This window comes from Triturus cristatus, chromosome 10 (genome assembly GCF_964204655.1).
Source record: "Triturus cristatus chromosome 10, aTriCri1.1, whole genome shotgun sequence".
NCBI lineage: Eukaryota > Metazoa > Chordata > Amphibia > Caudata > Salamandridae > Triturus > Triturus cristatus.
This window is the reverse complement of record NC_140593.1, coordinates 59,830,652-59,845,949: the sequence shown is the minus strand read 5'-3', so window position 1 is coordinate 59,845,949 and position 15,298 is coordinate 59,830,652. Positions and strand designations below refer to the sequence as shown.

The 15,298-nt window shown below is 46.8% G+C and overlaps 1 protein-coding gene across 1 annotated transcript; it reads left to right on the top strand.

Moving 5' to 3' along the window:
* The first annotated feature begins 992 nt into the window (after positions 1-992).
* On the top strand, positions 993-2,510 carry LOC146788830 (zinc finger MYM-type protein 1-like). Its single transcript, XM_085630975.1, has one exon. It carries the CDS (start codon positions 993-995, stop codon positions 2,508-2,510), a length of 1,518 nt encoding a protein of 505 aa, XP_085487101.1.
* The last annotated feature ends 12,788 nt before the right edge of the window (positions 2,511-15,298 follow it).

Genomic DNA, 15,298 nt, shown 5'->3' with positions numbered 1-15,298 from the left:
CCAAAGAGTTCTCTTGAAGTTGCTTGTGCATCAACTTCAACCTCAGAAAAAGATGACGATATAGGCCTACCAGACAAGGACTTAGAAGTTAACAGCAGAGAGCAAGAAGAACAGGTTGTAGTGGATACTGCAAAGGATAACCTTGAAAATGAAGATGGTGATCAAAGTAAACGCCCGAAAATAACTGAAGAAAGCGTTAAAATAGATTATTCAGATCCTGCTTCCTGGGAAGACTTACCAATAAGTAGAGACAAATTAAGAACTCTTTTGGTTGAAAATGGGCCAAAACAAGTGAGCAAAAAATTTCCTTTAGATGAGAAAAAAAGGAAGTTTTCAGCTGTACATTATAAAAGAAAACTTCCAAATGGAGAAGTTTACCGTGAATACCTCCAGTATTCAGTATCAACCGATAAGGTTTTCTGTTTTTGCTGCAATGTATTTGGCGGAAATTCAAGTTCAAGTACAAGTCTCACTCAGAATGGATGCAACGATTGGCATAACATATCAGCAATTCTGTCTTCACACGAAAAGAGTGTTGAACATATTACCAACTTCCATAACTGGAAGGGCCTGTATACAAGTCTAAAACAAGACGCAACTATAGATAGTGCTAATACAAAAAAGCTTAAAGAAGAAGAAAAGTACTGGCATCAGATCTTAGAGCGTGTAATATCTCTTGTAAGAGTTCTAGGTGCACAAAATTTGGCCTTCCGTGGCAGCAGTGATAAACTTCATGCTCATGATAATGGCAATTTTCTTAAAATTGTGGAATTGCTCGCCATGTTTGATCCTATTATGAATGAACATCTCAGGAGAATACAAAATAAGGGTGGAAGACATGCTCACTATTTAGGCAACATTATTCAAAATGAACTGATCCAAGTGCTATCAAACGTTATCAAAGAGAAAATCATTTAATTGGTTAAAAAGACAAAGTATTTTTCATCATCCTTGATTGCACCCCAGATATCAGTCGCACGGAACAAATGACCATGATCATAAGATTTGTGGACATCGTGCAATTTTCAGGAACAGAGTCATTTCAGTCTTCAGGTGAAGAATTCCAAGAAAGCAGCCTCGTGCAAATAAAAGAACACTTTTTGGGATTTGTGCCACTAACCGAAACCACAGGTGAATCGATGTGTCATTTTCTGAGAAATCAGCTCAAAAGCTTGTCATTGTCAATTGAAGACCTACGAGGTCAGGGTTATGATAAGGGGAGCAATATGAAGGGCAAGGAAATAGGTTTGCAGAAGAAAATTCTGGATATTAACCCGTGTGCCTTCTATGTCCCCTGCAGTTCCCACACCCTGAACCTAGTGGTAAATGATGCTGCTTCGTGTTGCACTGAAGTAACAGCCTTTTTTGATGTTATACAAAGATTGTATGTATTCTTTGCAGCGTCTCCACGTCGATGGGATATACTGAAACACCATATACCATCTTTGAATATAAAACCTCTGAGTGATACTCGGTGGTCAAGCAGGATCGATGCCTTAACTCCCATCAGGTACCAGTTACCGCATGTGTATGATGCGTTGTTTGACATTACTGAAGATTCGACTCTCAAAGGCTGTTCTGGTACAATGACTAAGGTTGAAGCTGAAGGTCTTCTGAACAGCATATCTTCATTTAAGTTTGTTGTGGCAGTTGTAACCTGGCACAGTATTTTATTTCAAATCAATTTGACCAGTAAACTGCTGCAAGAGAAGCACTTTACTATTGAGAAAACAGTAAATGAGCTTAAAAATACAGAGGAGTATTTAAAAAACATGAGGTGTGACATGGAATTTGAGCGAGTTTTGGTTGATGCTCGAGAGCTAGCTGAAGAAATCAATATTGAGCCAATTTTTCAGCCAGAGATAAGAAGGAGGAAAAGGAAAATGTTCGCTTACGAATCAAAAGATGAACCCATCGCTGACCCCAAAGAGAAGTTCAGAGTAAATTACTATTTTGCAATATTGGACACGGCAATTAGTTCTGTAAAAGAACGATTCACACAGTTGAATGAAATTGCAAGAATATTTGGTTTTCTGTACAATATAAGTGACCTCAAGATGAAAACTTCAAAAGAACTCATGGATTTGTGTATCAAATTGGAAACAGCTCTAACCCAGCATAGACCTGGAGAAACCATATCTTTTCTAAAGGACATTGACGCGGCAGCTCTCTGCTCTGAACTTTCAGGAATAAGTCATCGAATACAAAAAAATGCGAAACCCGAATATGTGCTGAACTATCTGTGCCAAAACAAGTTAGAAAATGGTTTTCCTAATTTGTCCGTAGCTCTTCGTATCCTTTTGACTTTACCGATATCAGTGGCAAGTGCGGAGAGGAGTTTCTCAAAACTCAAATTAATAAAAACTTATCTGCGCAGTTCCATGAGCCAAGAGAGACTCATAGGACTAGCCACAATTTCAGTAGAAAAAGACATGGCTTACCAGCTTGACATTAGAGATCTTGTTAAAGACTTTGCTAAAATAAAGGCAAGGAAGGTATCATTGGATTAAGAGAAATAACCCAAAACACCATTGAAGTTAGAAGGGAGAAAGTTAAAAACAGAATAAAATGTCATGAACAGTGTTTATTTAGTTCTTTAATGTTTGATGTGTTTTTTGTTTAATGTTCAATACAAGTTCTTTTATATCTAATGCATTAATTATTCTAGCCTGGATGACAGGGGGAGAGAGTGATAGTAGTAAAAGGGAGGGGGCGGCATTTTTCAAATCTCGCCTAGGGCGGCGAAACTCCTAGAAACGGCCCTGGGTGTGGGACTCGAGGCCCCTTTATTTTATAAAGGCCCCAAAGCACGCTGTCCACTGGCGGTGCTCTGGGGATTGCGGTAGCACTGTTTTAAAAATAAAACCACCCCTGAGTCCGCTGTGCTCCATGCGGCACTCTGGGGTGGCTTGTGCGGCAATGGTGGGGGCTGGGGAGACCGGTTCCAATGTGGGGTGCTCGAGGCACCAAGCGCTTTTAAATTGGGTCTCCAGAGCCCACGATGTTCCATGTGCGGGCTCCGGGGCGCGGTGTGATATGAGGACCCCGAAGGGACTATGCACGATGTGGAACTCATGTCCCCATATTCAATAAATAAATACCCTCAGCCTGCTTACCACAGGCACAGGCACTGCTCAGGGTCTGTGGGGGCTCGTTGGAGGCTCTTCTGTAGCCCCACAAAGGTCCTGATGGCGGTGCAGGCAGAGCTGCCGGAATCTTCCTCGCCATGGCTGCGAGGGCCATCCCCGGCCCTCCGTGACAACAGGGGTGTCCCCGTGACAACGTCATGGAATGGGCAGGGTCGGCCCTCACAAATAGGGCAATGTAGTTCCCCCTGTGAATGTGCAGAGGAGGAGTTGGAAACATAAAATAACTAAAAAAGCATTTTTTTCAGCTGCAGGGACCATTTAGCAATGGCCCTGTGGCTTTTAATTCCTTTTTTTTTCCACGGAGTCATTTTATTTAGCGTGATCTCGCTCCTGTGTGTGGGCAATAAATGAATAAAAATGTGTTTACAGCCATAGGGAACATATAGCAGTGTCCCTGTGGCTTTTAATTTTTATTTTTTTAATTTTTCTAATGGTGTCATTTTATATAGCGCAAACTCGACCTGAAGGTCTTGGAGTGCTTTGTACGTGCGCTATGGCTATCTTACACAAGGTCACATTCATTTTAGGTAGGCGCGGGTAGATAAAGTGATTTGCCCAGAAGAACAGGTTGCTGAGCAGTTGTAGAGGTTCATTAACAGTCCCCTATGCTCTCAAATTATATTAGGGGGTCAACGAACAGACCGTTTCTAAAGCTTTTGAGCTCTTAGCCCTGCACCCATAAAATGGATGCTGGGGGCCATCTCCAGATTGGTTATCTATTTATAAAACCACTGCTGCCAAGATCACTGTTAACTCTGCGGCCATGGGAAAAAAAAAAAATGTCCAGATAACTCCTGTGGTTAATGCTCTTTTTGGATTTGGATATGTGGTTTTGTCTAGTGGACAGGGAGCATCAATTACCACACAGGGTAATATGCAGGCTCCATAGAATGTGTACCCTGTAGGCCATGAGGCGCATTCGTGTATTTGGGTCAGATTGTGACTGCTTTTTCCTATGAGATATCCTATTGTTAAACACATTTTATAATTTATTATCCTAGCATAGAGTAGATCTTATTAAATGTTGTCAAAGAACAGAGGGCATAGGCCATTGTATAGATATGCGCAGAGGTTAATGCCTACAGTTTGTACACCTCTGACAGATGTAACATGTACCTAGTGGGTGTTTTATACCTGTTCTACATATGGATGCGTGTCTCTATGTAACATGTATTTGCGTTTTCTAAGTAATATATAGTAATGCCTTGATTATAAGGTGTATTTTAAAACAGCCATTTTTGCTCTAAACCCAAACATAGGTCATCCCGTAAATAACCGTCAAAGATGCAGAAATGCTCACCCTGCAGTCAGGTATATGTTTTTAGAGTTGTATAGTTCTGAGTAGTTTTTGTACAACGCTGTCTCAGAAGCTCTGCTTTTCTAATGGTATTCTCATGTATGTAAGATTTTATAGATTATGATGCCGATCTACAACTAGATCTTGACGATCTAGAGCAGTACCTGGGGGCTCAAAGCGTGTCTCAGAGTGTGCAGGATAACGCAGTTCTTTCAGGTAAATCAAAAATGCCAGGGTCCTTTAAACCGTCTAAGACTTAGGTTTTGTTAGACCGAATACCACAGGAGCGAACTGTAAGGTGGCTCCTCAGAAGGGGCTGCTAAGGCCGTGTTTATACCGCAAATGTGCTTATTTTTTTGTCATTGTAGGGCCCATGGTGGCTTGCACGGCCAACGTGGCTGTGCAAGAGACGGCTCAGCCAACAATAGAAAGACTGATGAAAAGGAAATCTTCAACATCTAAAGAGGGACGTGTGACAAAGAAAAAAGCTGGGACATGTTAGTAACTTGAAAGCCTTACGGGATGCTGCTTAAGTTGAATGCTGCTAGAGACCTTGAGGTGATATGTGGATGTAATATTACTTTTTTTAAACGGCACTAAGCGCAAGGAGGGCGGTATTCAAAGTGTATAAAGGAAGGTTTTGGTGTGTGTTATGCAGGGTTGTAACCTTAAGATTATGCAGTTTATAGAAACATTTTACCATGATGGGGTACATTTAATGTTGGTACTGCTAGAGGGTATGAGGGTGTAAATGCTTGCAACTTAAGGTTTTATAACGTGTTTAAAACATAATGGGCTTGTATATGAAGTGAATAATGGTGTTTTTGAAGCATTGAGTGTAAAGCTATGTGTTGAGGCAATTAATGTTAATATGGGTGGTGCTGTTGGGGCTGACAAAGAGGCTAAAGGGGTGTGTATTTAAGGTGTATAAGACAGAGGCGCTGGTAGCCTACGTGCAGAGGTAACCATATATTTTACAACCCTAGAAACATTTTACACAGTTTGGGGGTACTGGAAGGTTGTCAGAGCATACTAAATAATATACATTGTTTACAAATAAAATAAAAAATAATAATAATAAATAAATAATAAACTAGGTACTCACCAACATGTGTACAGGCTTTGCAGAGGTGGGGGTCAAACGTATGGTTTCCCACGTGAACCATGGTGAGGCAGGGACACAGCAGTATGTGTTGGGGGCTCAAGGATGGCCCTGGGGCACAAGGAGTGTCCACTTTGCTCCAGGATGTGGCAGGCTCAGCAGCGTTGTCCAGGGTGTGGTGTGTTACAGGCACCAATTGAATTTAATGCACTGTAATTAACGGCACTCTGGGGATATGCAGCGCGAGCCCTCAGAGGTCACCAAGAGCCCTCAGAGGACCGGGAGGGCTCTGGGTGTGTGGGCCATGGACTGATGTGTGTGGTGGTCACATGCCCCCAGCATACTTTAAATAAAGCCCCTGGAGCACGCTGAGGTCAGGGCGGTGCTCCGGGGTTGTGGGCAGGTTGTAGCATGGTCCGCTGTGTGGTGAGCACCGGCCCCAGCATTTTTTTGTTGTCGTTAAATAAATCCCCCCAGAGCAGAGGTCTGAGCGGTGCTCCGGGGTTGTGGGCTGAGTGAGGTCATGGGGTGGTGTGGGACTCGAGGCCCCTTTATTTTATAAAGGCCCCAAAGCACGCTGTCCACTGGCGGTGCTCTGGGGATTGCGGTAGCACTGTTTTAAAAATAAAACCACCCCTGAGTCCGCTGTGCTCCATGCGGCACTCTGGGGTGGCTTGTGCGGCAATGGTGGGGGCTGGGGAGACCGGTTCCAATGTGGGGTGCTCGAGGCACCAAGCGCTTTTAAATTGGGTCTCCAGAGCCCACGATGTTCCATGTGCGGGCTCCGGGGCGCGGTGTGATATGAGGACCCCGAAGGGACTATGCACGATGTGGAACTCATGTCCCCATATTCAATAAATAAATACCCTCAGCCTGCTTACCACAGGCACAGGCACTGCTCAGGGTCTGTGGGGGCTCGTTGGAGGCTCTTCTGTAGCCCCACAAAGGTCCTGATGGCGGTGCAGGCAGAGCTGCCGGAATCTTCCTCGCCATGGCTGCGAGGGCCATCCCCGGCCCTCCGTGACAACAGGGGTGTCCCCGTGACAACGTCATGGAATGGGCAGGGTCGGCCCTCACAAATAGGGCAATGTAGTTCCCCCTGTGAATGTGCAGAGGAGGAGTTGGAAACATAAAATAACTAAAAAAGCATTTTTTTCAGCTGCAGGGACCATTTAGCAATGGCCCTGTGGCTTTTAATTCCTTTTTTTTTCCACGGAGTCATTTTATTTAGCGTGATCTCGCTCCTGTGTGTGGGCAATAAATGAATAAAAATGTGTTTACAGCCATAGGGAACATATAGCAGTGTCCCTGTGGCTTTTAATTTTTATTTTTTTAATTTTTCTAATGGTGTCATTTTATATAGCGCAAACTCGACCTGAAGGTCTTGGAGTGCTTTGTACGTGCGCTATGGCTATCTTACACAAGGTCACATTCATTTTAGGTAGGCGCGGGTAGATAAAGTGATTTGCCCAGAAGAACAGGTTGCTGAGCAGTTGTAGAGGTTCATTAACAGTCCCCTATGCTCTCAAATTATATTAGGGGGTCAACGAACAGACCGTTTCTAAAGCTTTTGAGCTCTTAGCCCTGCACCCATAAAATGGATGCTGGGGGCCATCTCCAGATTGGTTATCTATTTATAAAACCACTGCTGCCAAGATCACTGTTAACTCTGCGGCCATGGGAAAAAAAAAAAATGTCCAGATAACTCCTGTGGTTAATGCTCTTTTTGGATTTGGATATGTGGTTTTGTCTAGTGGACAGGGAGCATCAATTACCACACAGGGTAATATGCAGGCTCCATAGAATGTGTACCCTGTAGGCCATGAGGCGCATTCGTGTATTTGGGTCAGATTGTGACTGCTTTTTCCTATGAGATATCCTATTGTTAAACACATTTTATAATTTATTATCCTAGCATAGAGTAGATCTTATTAAATGTTGTCAAAGAACAGAGGGCATAGGCCATTGTATAGATATGCGCAGAGGTTAATGCCTACAGTTTGTACACCTCTGACAGATGTAACATGTACCTAGTGGGTGTTTTATACCTGTTCTACATATGGATGCGTGTCTCTATGTAACATGTATTTGCGTTTTCTAAGTAATATATAGTAATGCCTTGATTATAAGGTGTATTTTAAAACAGCCATTTTTGCTCTAAACCCAAACATAGGTCATCCCGTAAATAACCGTCAAAGATGCAGAAATGCTCACCCTGCAGTCAGGTATATGTTTTTAGAGTTGTATAGTTCTGAGTAGTTTTTGTACAACGCTGTCTCAGAAGCTCTGCTTTTCTAATGGTATTCTCATGTATGTAAGATTTTATAGATTATGATGCCGATCTACAACTAGATCTTGACGATCTAGAGCAGTACCTGGGGGCTCAAAGCGTGTCTCAGAGTGTGCAGGATAACGCAGTTCTTTCAGGTAAATCAAAAATGCCAGGGTCCTTTAAACCGTCTAAGACTTAGGTTTTGTTAGACCGAATACCACAGGAGCGAACTGTAAGGTGGCTCCTCAGAAGGGGCTGCTAAGGCCGTGTTTATACCGCAAATGTGCTTATTTTTTTGTCATTGTAGGGCCCATGGTGGCTTGCACGGCCAACGTGGCTGTGCAAGAGACGGCTCAGCCAACAATAGAAAGACTGATGAAAAGGAAATCTTCAACATCTAAAGAGGGACGTGTGACAAAGAAAAAAGCTGGGACATGTTAGTAACTTGAAAGCCTTACGGGATGCTGCTTAAGTTGAATGCTGCTAGAGACCTTGAGGTGATATGTGGATGTAATATTACTTTTTTTAAACGGCACTAAGCGCAAGGAGGGCGGTATTCAAAGTGTATAAAGGAAGGTTTTGGTGTGTGTTATGCAGGGTTGTAACCTTAAGATTATGCAGTTTATAGAAACATTTTACCATGATGGGGTACATTTAATGTTGGTACTGCTAGAGGGTATGAGGGTGTAAATGCTTGCAACTTAAGGTTTTATAACGTGTTTAAAACATAATGGGCTTGTATATGAAGTGAATAATGGTGTTTTTGAAGCATTGAGTGTAAAGCTATGTGTTGAGGCAATTAATGTTAATATGGGTGGTGCTGTTGGGGCTGACAAAGAGGCTAAAGGGGTGTGTATTTAAGGTGTATAAGACAGAGGCGCTGGTAGCCTACGTGCAGAGGTAACCATATATTTTACAACCCTAGAAACATTTTACACAGTTTGGGGGTACTGGAAGGTTGTCAGAGCATACTAAATAATATACATTGTTTACAAATAAAATAAAAAATAATAATAATAAATAAATAATAAACTAGGTACTCACCAACATGTGTACAGGCTTTGCAGAGGTGGGGGTCAAACGTATGGTTTCCCACGTGAACCATGGTGAGGCAGGGACACAGCAGTATGTGTTGGGGGCTCAAGGATGGCCCTGGGGCACAAGGAGTGTCCACTTTGCTCCAGGATGTGGCAGGCTCAGCAGCGTTGTCCAGGGTGTGGTGTGTTACAGGCACCAATTGAATTTAATGCACTGTAATTAACGGCACTCTGGGGATATGCAGCGCGAGCCCTCAGAGGTCACCAAGAGCCCTCAGAGGACCGGGAGGGCTCTGGGTGTGTGGGCCATGGACTGATGTGTGTGGTGGTCACATGCCCCCAGCATACTTTAAATAAAGCCCCTGGAGCACGCTGAGGTCAGGGCGGTGCTCCGGGGTTGTGGGCAGGTTGTAGCATGGTCCGCTGTGTGGTGAGCACCGGCCCCAGCATTTTTTTGTTGTCGTTAAATAAATCCCCCCAGAGCAGAGGTCTGAGCGGTGCTCCGGGGTTGTGGGCTGAGTGAGGTCATGGGGTGGTGTGGGACTCGAGGCCCCTTTATTTTATAAAGGCCCCAAAGCACGCTGTCCACTGGCGGTGCTCTGGGGATTGCGGTAGCACTGTTTTAAAAATAAAACCACCCCTGAGTCCGCTGTGCTCCATGCGGCACTCTGGGGTGGCTTGTGCGGCAATGGTGGGGGCTGGGGAGACCGGTTCCAATGTGGGGTGCTCGAGGCACCAAGCGCTTTTAAATTGGGTCTCCAGAGCCCACGATGTTCCATGTGCGGGCTCCGGGGCGCGGTGTGATATGAGGACCCCGAAGGGACTATGCACGATGTGGAACTCATGTCCCCATATTCAATAAATAAATACCCTCAGCCTGCTTACCACAGGCACAGGCACTGCTCAGGGTCTGTGGGGGCTCGTTGGAGGCTCTTCTGTAGCCCCACAAAGGTCCTGATGGCGGTGCAGGCAGAGCTGCCGGAATCTTCCTCGCCATGGCTGCGAGGGCCATCCCCGGCCCTCCGTGACAACAGGGGTGTCCCCGTGACAACGTCATGGAATGGGCAGGGTCGGCCCTCACAAATAGGGCAATGTAGTTCCCCCTGTGAATGTGCAGAGGAGGAGTTGGAAACATAAAATAACTAAAAAAGCATTTTTTTCAGCTGCAGGGACCATTTAGCAATGGCCCTGTGGCTTTTAATTCCTTTTTTTTTCCACGGAGTCATTTTATTTAGCGTGATCTCGCTCCTGTGTGTGGGCAATAAATGAATAAAAATGTGTTTACAGCCATAGGGAACATATAGCAGTGTCCCTGTGGCTTTTAGTTTTTATTTTTTTAATTTTTCTAATGGTGTCATTTTATATAGCGCAAACTCGACCTGAAGGTCTTGGAGTGCTTTGTACGTGCGCTATGGCTATCTTACACAAGGTCACATTCATTTTAGGTAGGCGCGGGTAGATAAAGTGATTTGCCCAGAAGCACAGGTTGCTGAGCAGTTGTAGAGGTTCATTAACAGTCCCCTATGCTCTCAAATTATATTAGGGGGTCAACGAACAGACCGTTTCTAAAGCTTTTGAGCTCTTAGCCCTGCACCCATAAAATGGATGCTGGAGGCCATCTCCAGATTGGTTATCTATTTATAAAACCACTGCTGCCAAGATCACTGTTAACTCTGCGGCCATGGGAAAAAAAAAAATGTCCAGATAACTCCTGTGGTTAATGCTCTTTTTGGATTTGGATATGTGGTTTTGTCTAGTGGACAGGGAGCATCAATTACCACACAGGGTAATATGCAGGCTCCATAGAATGTGTACCCTGTAGGCCATGAGGCGCATTCGTGTATTTGGGTCAGATTGTGACTGCTTTTTCCTATGAGATATCCTATTGTTAAACACATTTTATAATTTATTATCCTAGCATAGAGTAGATCTTATTAAATGTTGTCAAAGAACAGAGGGCATAGGCCATTGTATAGATATGCGCAGAGGTTAATGCCTACAGTTTGTACACCTCTGACAGATGTAACATGTACCTAGTGGGTGTTTTATACCTGTTCTACATATGGATGCGTGTCTCTATGTAACATGTATTTGCGTTTTCTAAGTAATATATAGTAATGCCTTGATTATAAGGTGTATTTTAAAACAGCCATTTTTGCTCTAAACCCAAACATAGGTCATCCCGTAAATAACCGTCAAAGATGCAGAAATGCTCACCCTGCAGTCAGGTATATGTTTTTAGAGTTGTATAGTTCTGAGTAGTTTTTGTACAACGCTGTCTCAGAAGCTCTGCTTTTCTAATGGTATTCTCATGTATGTAAGATTTTATAGATTATGATGCCGATCTACAACTAGATCTTGACGATCTAGAGCAGTACCTGGGGGCTCAAAGCGTGTCTCAGAGTGTGCAGGATAACGCAGTTCTTTCAGGTAAATCAAAAATGCCAGGGTCCTTTAAACCGTCTAAGACTTAGGTTTTGTTAGACCGAATACCACAGGAGCGAACTGTAAGGTGGCTCCTCAGAAGGGGCTGCTAAGGCCGTGTTTATACCGCAAATGTGCTTATTTTTTTGTCATTGTAGGGCCCATGGTGGCTTGCACGGCCAACGTGGCTGTGCAAGAGACGGCTCAGCCAACAATAGAAAGACTGATGAAAAGGAAATCTTAAACATCTAAAGAGGGACGTGTGACAAAGAAAAAAGCTGGGAAAAGACCTCTAACAGGTGTGTTTTTACAAAAGGGTGCGAAAAAAGAACTCTCTGGGTTTTATTCTCGCAAGCGGAAGGGGCCAGCGCAATGTAGTACCGAATGTATAAAGGAGGGTTGTGTAGAAAATATTGTGGTGGGGTGTCTGTCGGTAGTGTAAACAACTTATGCATATTCCTTATTCTGTCTAATATATATATTTTTATGTTATATTCTAGGAGCTGCTCAAAAGAACACCGGAGAAGATAAGTGTAAGGTTTAGAGGGCAACGACGCCGTTAAGGGACATAACAAAGACAGTCCAGAATGCACAGCTTACAGCAAAATGTGTGAGTAGGCATGTACAACAGGATACGCTCTGCACATACTACACGCACATACAGCAGAGAACCGGCACCGCAGTGAAATGTCAAATCAAGCCCTCCTCCAACATGGTGAACACACCTACAGGAATGTCTATTCTGCACAGGAAGGGGGACAACAACAGAGACGAACAAATCCACCCTTAACAGGAAGTCCAGGGACCCGGAGCCACAGATTCCCAAACAATGCCTTTAAACCTCAAGAAGAAACCTTTGGTCCTTGAGCCCCAAACTACACCTCTAGATCTCTCATTAAAAAATGTTATTATGCCTGTGAATGAACCCTCTACATCCCTGATCTCTAATGGGCCAGCGGCTGTGACGGCGGTTGCAGAAGACACGGTACAGCCCCAACCCCATAAAGTGAATTGCCTATCAAGAAAATATCTTAAGGAGGAGGAGCCTAGCGCGCATCCAAGATGGTCGCGTGAGCACAGGGCTCCCCGGACCCTCTCTGCTCCTCGGAATCTATCCTGAGAATATCCTGACGTGGCTTATGGAATCTGGGAGATAAAGACCAGCTGAGCATATATCTCTTTTCAAAACTCAAATCGGACCTGGGAATCCTGAGTTGTCGCCGTCGGAACTTTTGGGACCCACCCGACGGAGGTGACCGGGGTGAAGGTGACCCGAGGGGCCGGGCTGCAATTGAACAACAGCGGCTTCAGCGCGGTGCCAGTTGCCGATCCACCACTTTCGGTTTCGGTTTTGCACTTCAGGAGACCGGCAGGGGGGTGCGCTCGGGGTGGCGAGGTGCTTCCTGGGCCTCTGAATGAGGTTTTCTTTCACCTGCTACTAGAGTGCCTATCGCCTCGGACCCCCTCTACCGACATTTTGTGGTCTTCTTGCTGGTGCCCTTACACCTCTTGATTGGGTGTCCCCTTGAGTGACCGTGTTCACATGGGGGGCAAAGGGGGTCCCGAGGGCCGCAAGACCAAGGCTTCCCTCCGCGGGGGAGCAGTCCAGAGCAATAACATGGACCGATACACACAGGGCAGGGGGCCCTCTGGCGCTGCTGGCCCCCCCTCGGATACTGCGGAGGGAGGCGCGACCGTCTCTACGGAACTATCCCTGCAGGACATTATGGGCGCCATTGAGGGCATCAGGGAAACCATCGCGACGCAATATGAGGCCCTGGCCCGTAAGATTGACACTGTCGCGATTGATGTCACCCTGATCCGGGCCGACCTCTCCAAAACTAACGAGAGGGTCCAGGCTCTCGACACACGGACCTCCACCCTCGGTGCGGAGGTGTCGGATCTGCGGGCCGCGCTTGGAGGCATCAGGGTGGTCAACGATCATATGGCCCGGCAGCTTGAGGACTTCGAGGGACGGGCCCGACGCAACAACATCCGCGTCATAGGTGTACCGGAGTCCTCTGACGGCCGCCCGGTTGACCTCGTGGTCGAGGAACTTATCCTGAAACAGTTGTCCCCGGCTGGCCTAAGTAAGTTCTTTGCCGTGGAGCGGGCCCATCGAGTTCCGGGCGGTCGGCCACGGCCGGGGGCCCCCCCGAGGCCTATCGTGGCCAAACTGTTCTACTACAGGGACCGCGACGCTATTCTGCAGGCCTCACGGACCCACGGCCCGGTTCGTCATGAGAACTCGACCATCAATTTTTATCCGGACTTCACGCAACTGGTCCAGAAACAACGGATGGGATTCCAAGGGGTGAAGCGTCGTCTCCGCGAGCTGGGCCTAAAGTATTCGATGCTCTACCCTGCAAAACTCCGAGTGGAACATGGGGATCGGACAGCCTTTTTTGACTCTCCCGTGGCTGCAAGTGACTGGCTGGACTCTCTGCCGGACGGAGGTGGCCGTCCCGGACCCTCTGCGGGCACCGCGGGTGACGGGTCCCCTTTAGAATGACTTTTGGTCCTTGATTTTGCCGTTTTGCACTGTACAGTCGGGTCTTATTTCACTTGCATATTGTGTTTAACCAGGACCAGTGAGGGGGGCGGGCGGGGACGGGTCCCTTACCTCCTCTGGGGTCTTTTCGTAGAATGGGGTTAGAGGGGCGACAGGCACACTGCAAGTTGGGGGGGTTTTTTGGCCCGCAGGGGTGCAGGGTGGGGGGAGTTGGTCCTGGGGTGGGGTTGGGGGGGAGGTGGGGTTGTTTTGCTGTGTGTTTTTTGTTTACAGGGCGAGGTACTGATTTTTGTCCACATTTGGGAATTGTGCTGCAGGCTGGGGGACCCTTGATCTATTGGGGGGGATGGGGGGGGACGGGTTGAGGCTTATGTCATGGAACGTCAATGGGTTGGGGGACCGTATCAAGCGGGGTGTAGTACTGCAATATTTGCGTCGTTTGGCTCCTGATGTGGTGTTTCTCCAGGAGACGCATCTGGTTGGTAATGTTTGTCATGCAATGAACAGGGGGGGATACCGCCTCGTGGCCCATTCTGGCTTCACAACTGGTTCCAGGGGGGTGGGCATTCTCCTGCGAACCTCACTTCCGGTGGAGATCACTAAGATAGTCTCGGATGACAGAGGGCGCTATGTGTGCTTGATTGGGAGGTGGGAGGGGCAGCCCCTTGCCCTGGTTTCAGTTTACGTCCCCCCGGGCCTCCAGAACTCCACCTTCACTGACTTGGGTCGAATGCTGCTTGACCTTCCGGACAGCCTCCTGCTCATGGGCGGAGACTTTAATTCTGTGGTTTCGGGTGAACTGGATCGTCACCCACCAAGGACCCTCCCCGCTGCCCAGGCATGGCTGGGTGGGATGCTGGATACCTTCGGCCTGGTGGATAGTTGGAGATTAATGCATCCGACCCAATGTCAATTCACCTTTCACTCGGGGGCGCATGGGAGTCTCTCTAGGTTAGACTACTTCCTTATGCCCGCGGCGCAGACTGGTCGGATTCGTGAGGTCAGGCACCTGGCGCGGGGTATCTCCGACCATTCTCCGCTGTGGCTTCTTTTCGACACCGGGCCGCGGTCTGCAGGGCGGATCGCTCCCATTAACCCATGGTACCTGCGAGACCCTACGACTCGTGACAGCCTGGTCAAGGCTATGGACCAATACTTCCTGGATAACGAGGGGTCGGTGTCGTCTGCAATGTCCCTGTGGGAAGCCTTTAAAACCGTGATCCGCGGACACGCCCTTTCCCAGATAGTGGTGGCTAAGAGGGTCAAGAGTGAGGCAGTGGTGAGGCTGGAGACTGACATAGTGGGGCTGGAGTCGGCCTTGGAGGCGAATGTCACTCCGGACGGGCTCCATGCCCTCAGCCTGAAACAGTTTGAGTATAGGTCCCTGGCCACTGACGCGGCCAAAACTATGTATAGGGAGCAGCAGGGTCGACTGTACGATGCCGGGCACAAGGCGGGAAAGTTGATCGCGTGGCTGGACAGGAAGGAGAGAGTGAATCGTGTGG

Bases quoted from the DNA above. Each gene is read 5' to 3' on its own strand.
- LOC146788830 (XM_085630975.1), top strand. From the start codon at position 993: ATGATCATAAGATTTGTGGACATCGTGCAATTTTCAGGAACAGAGTCA.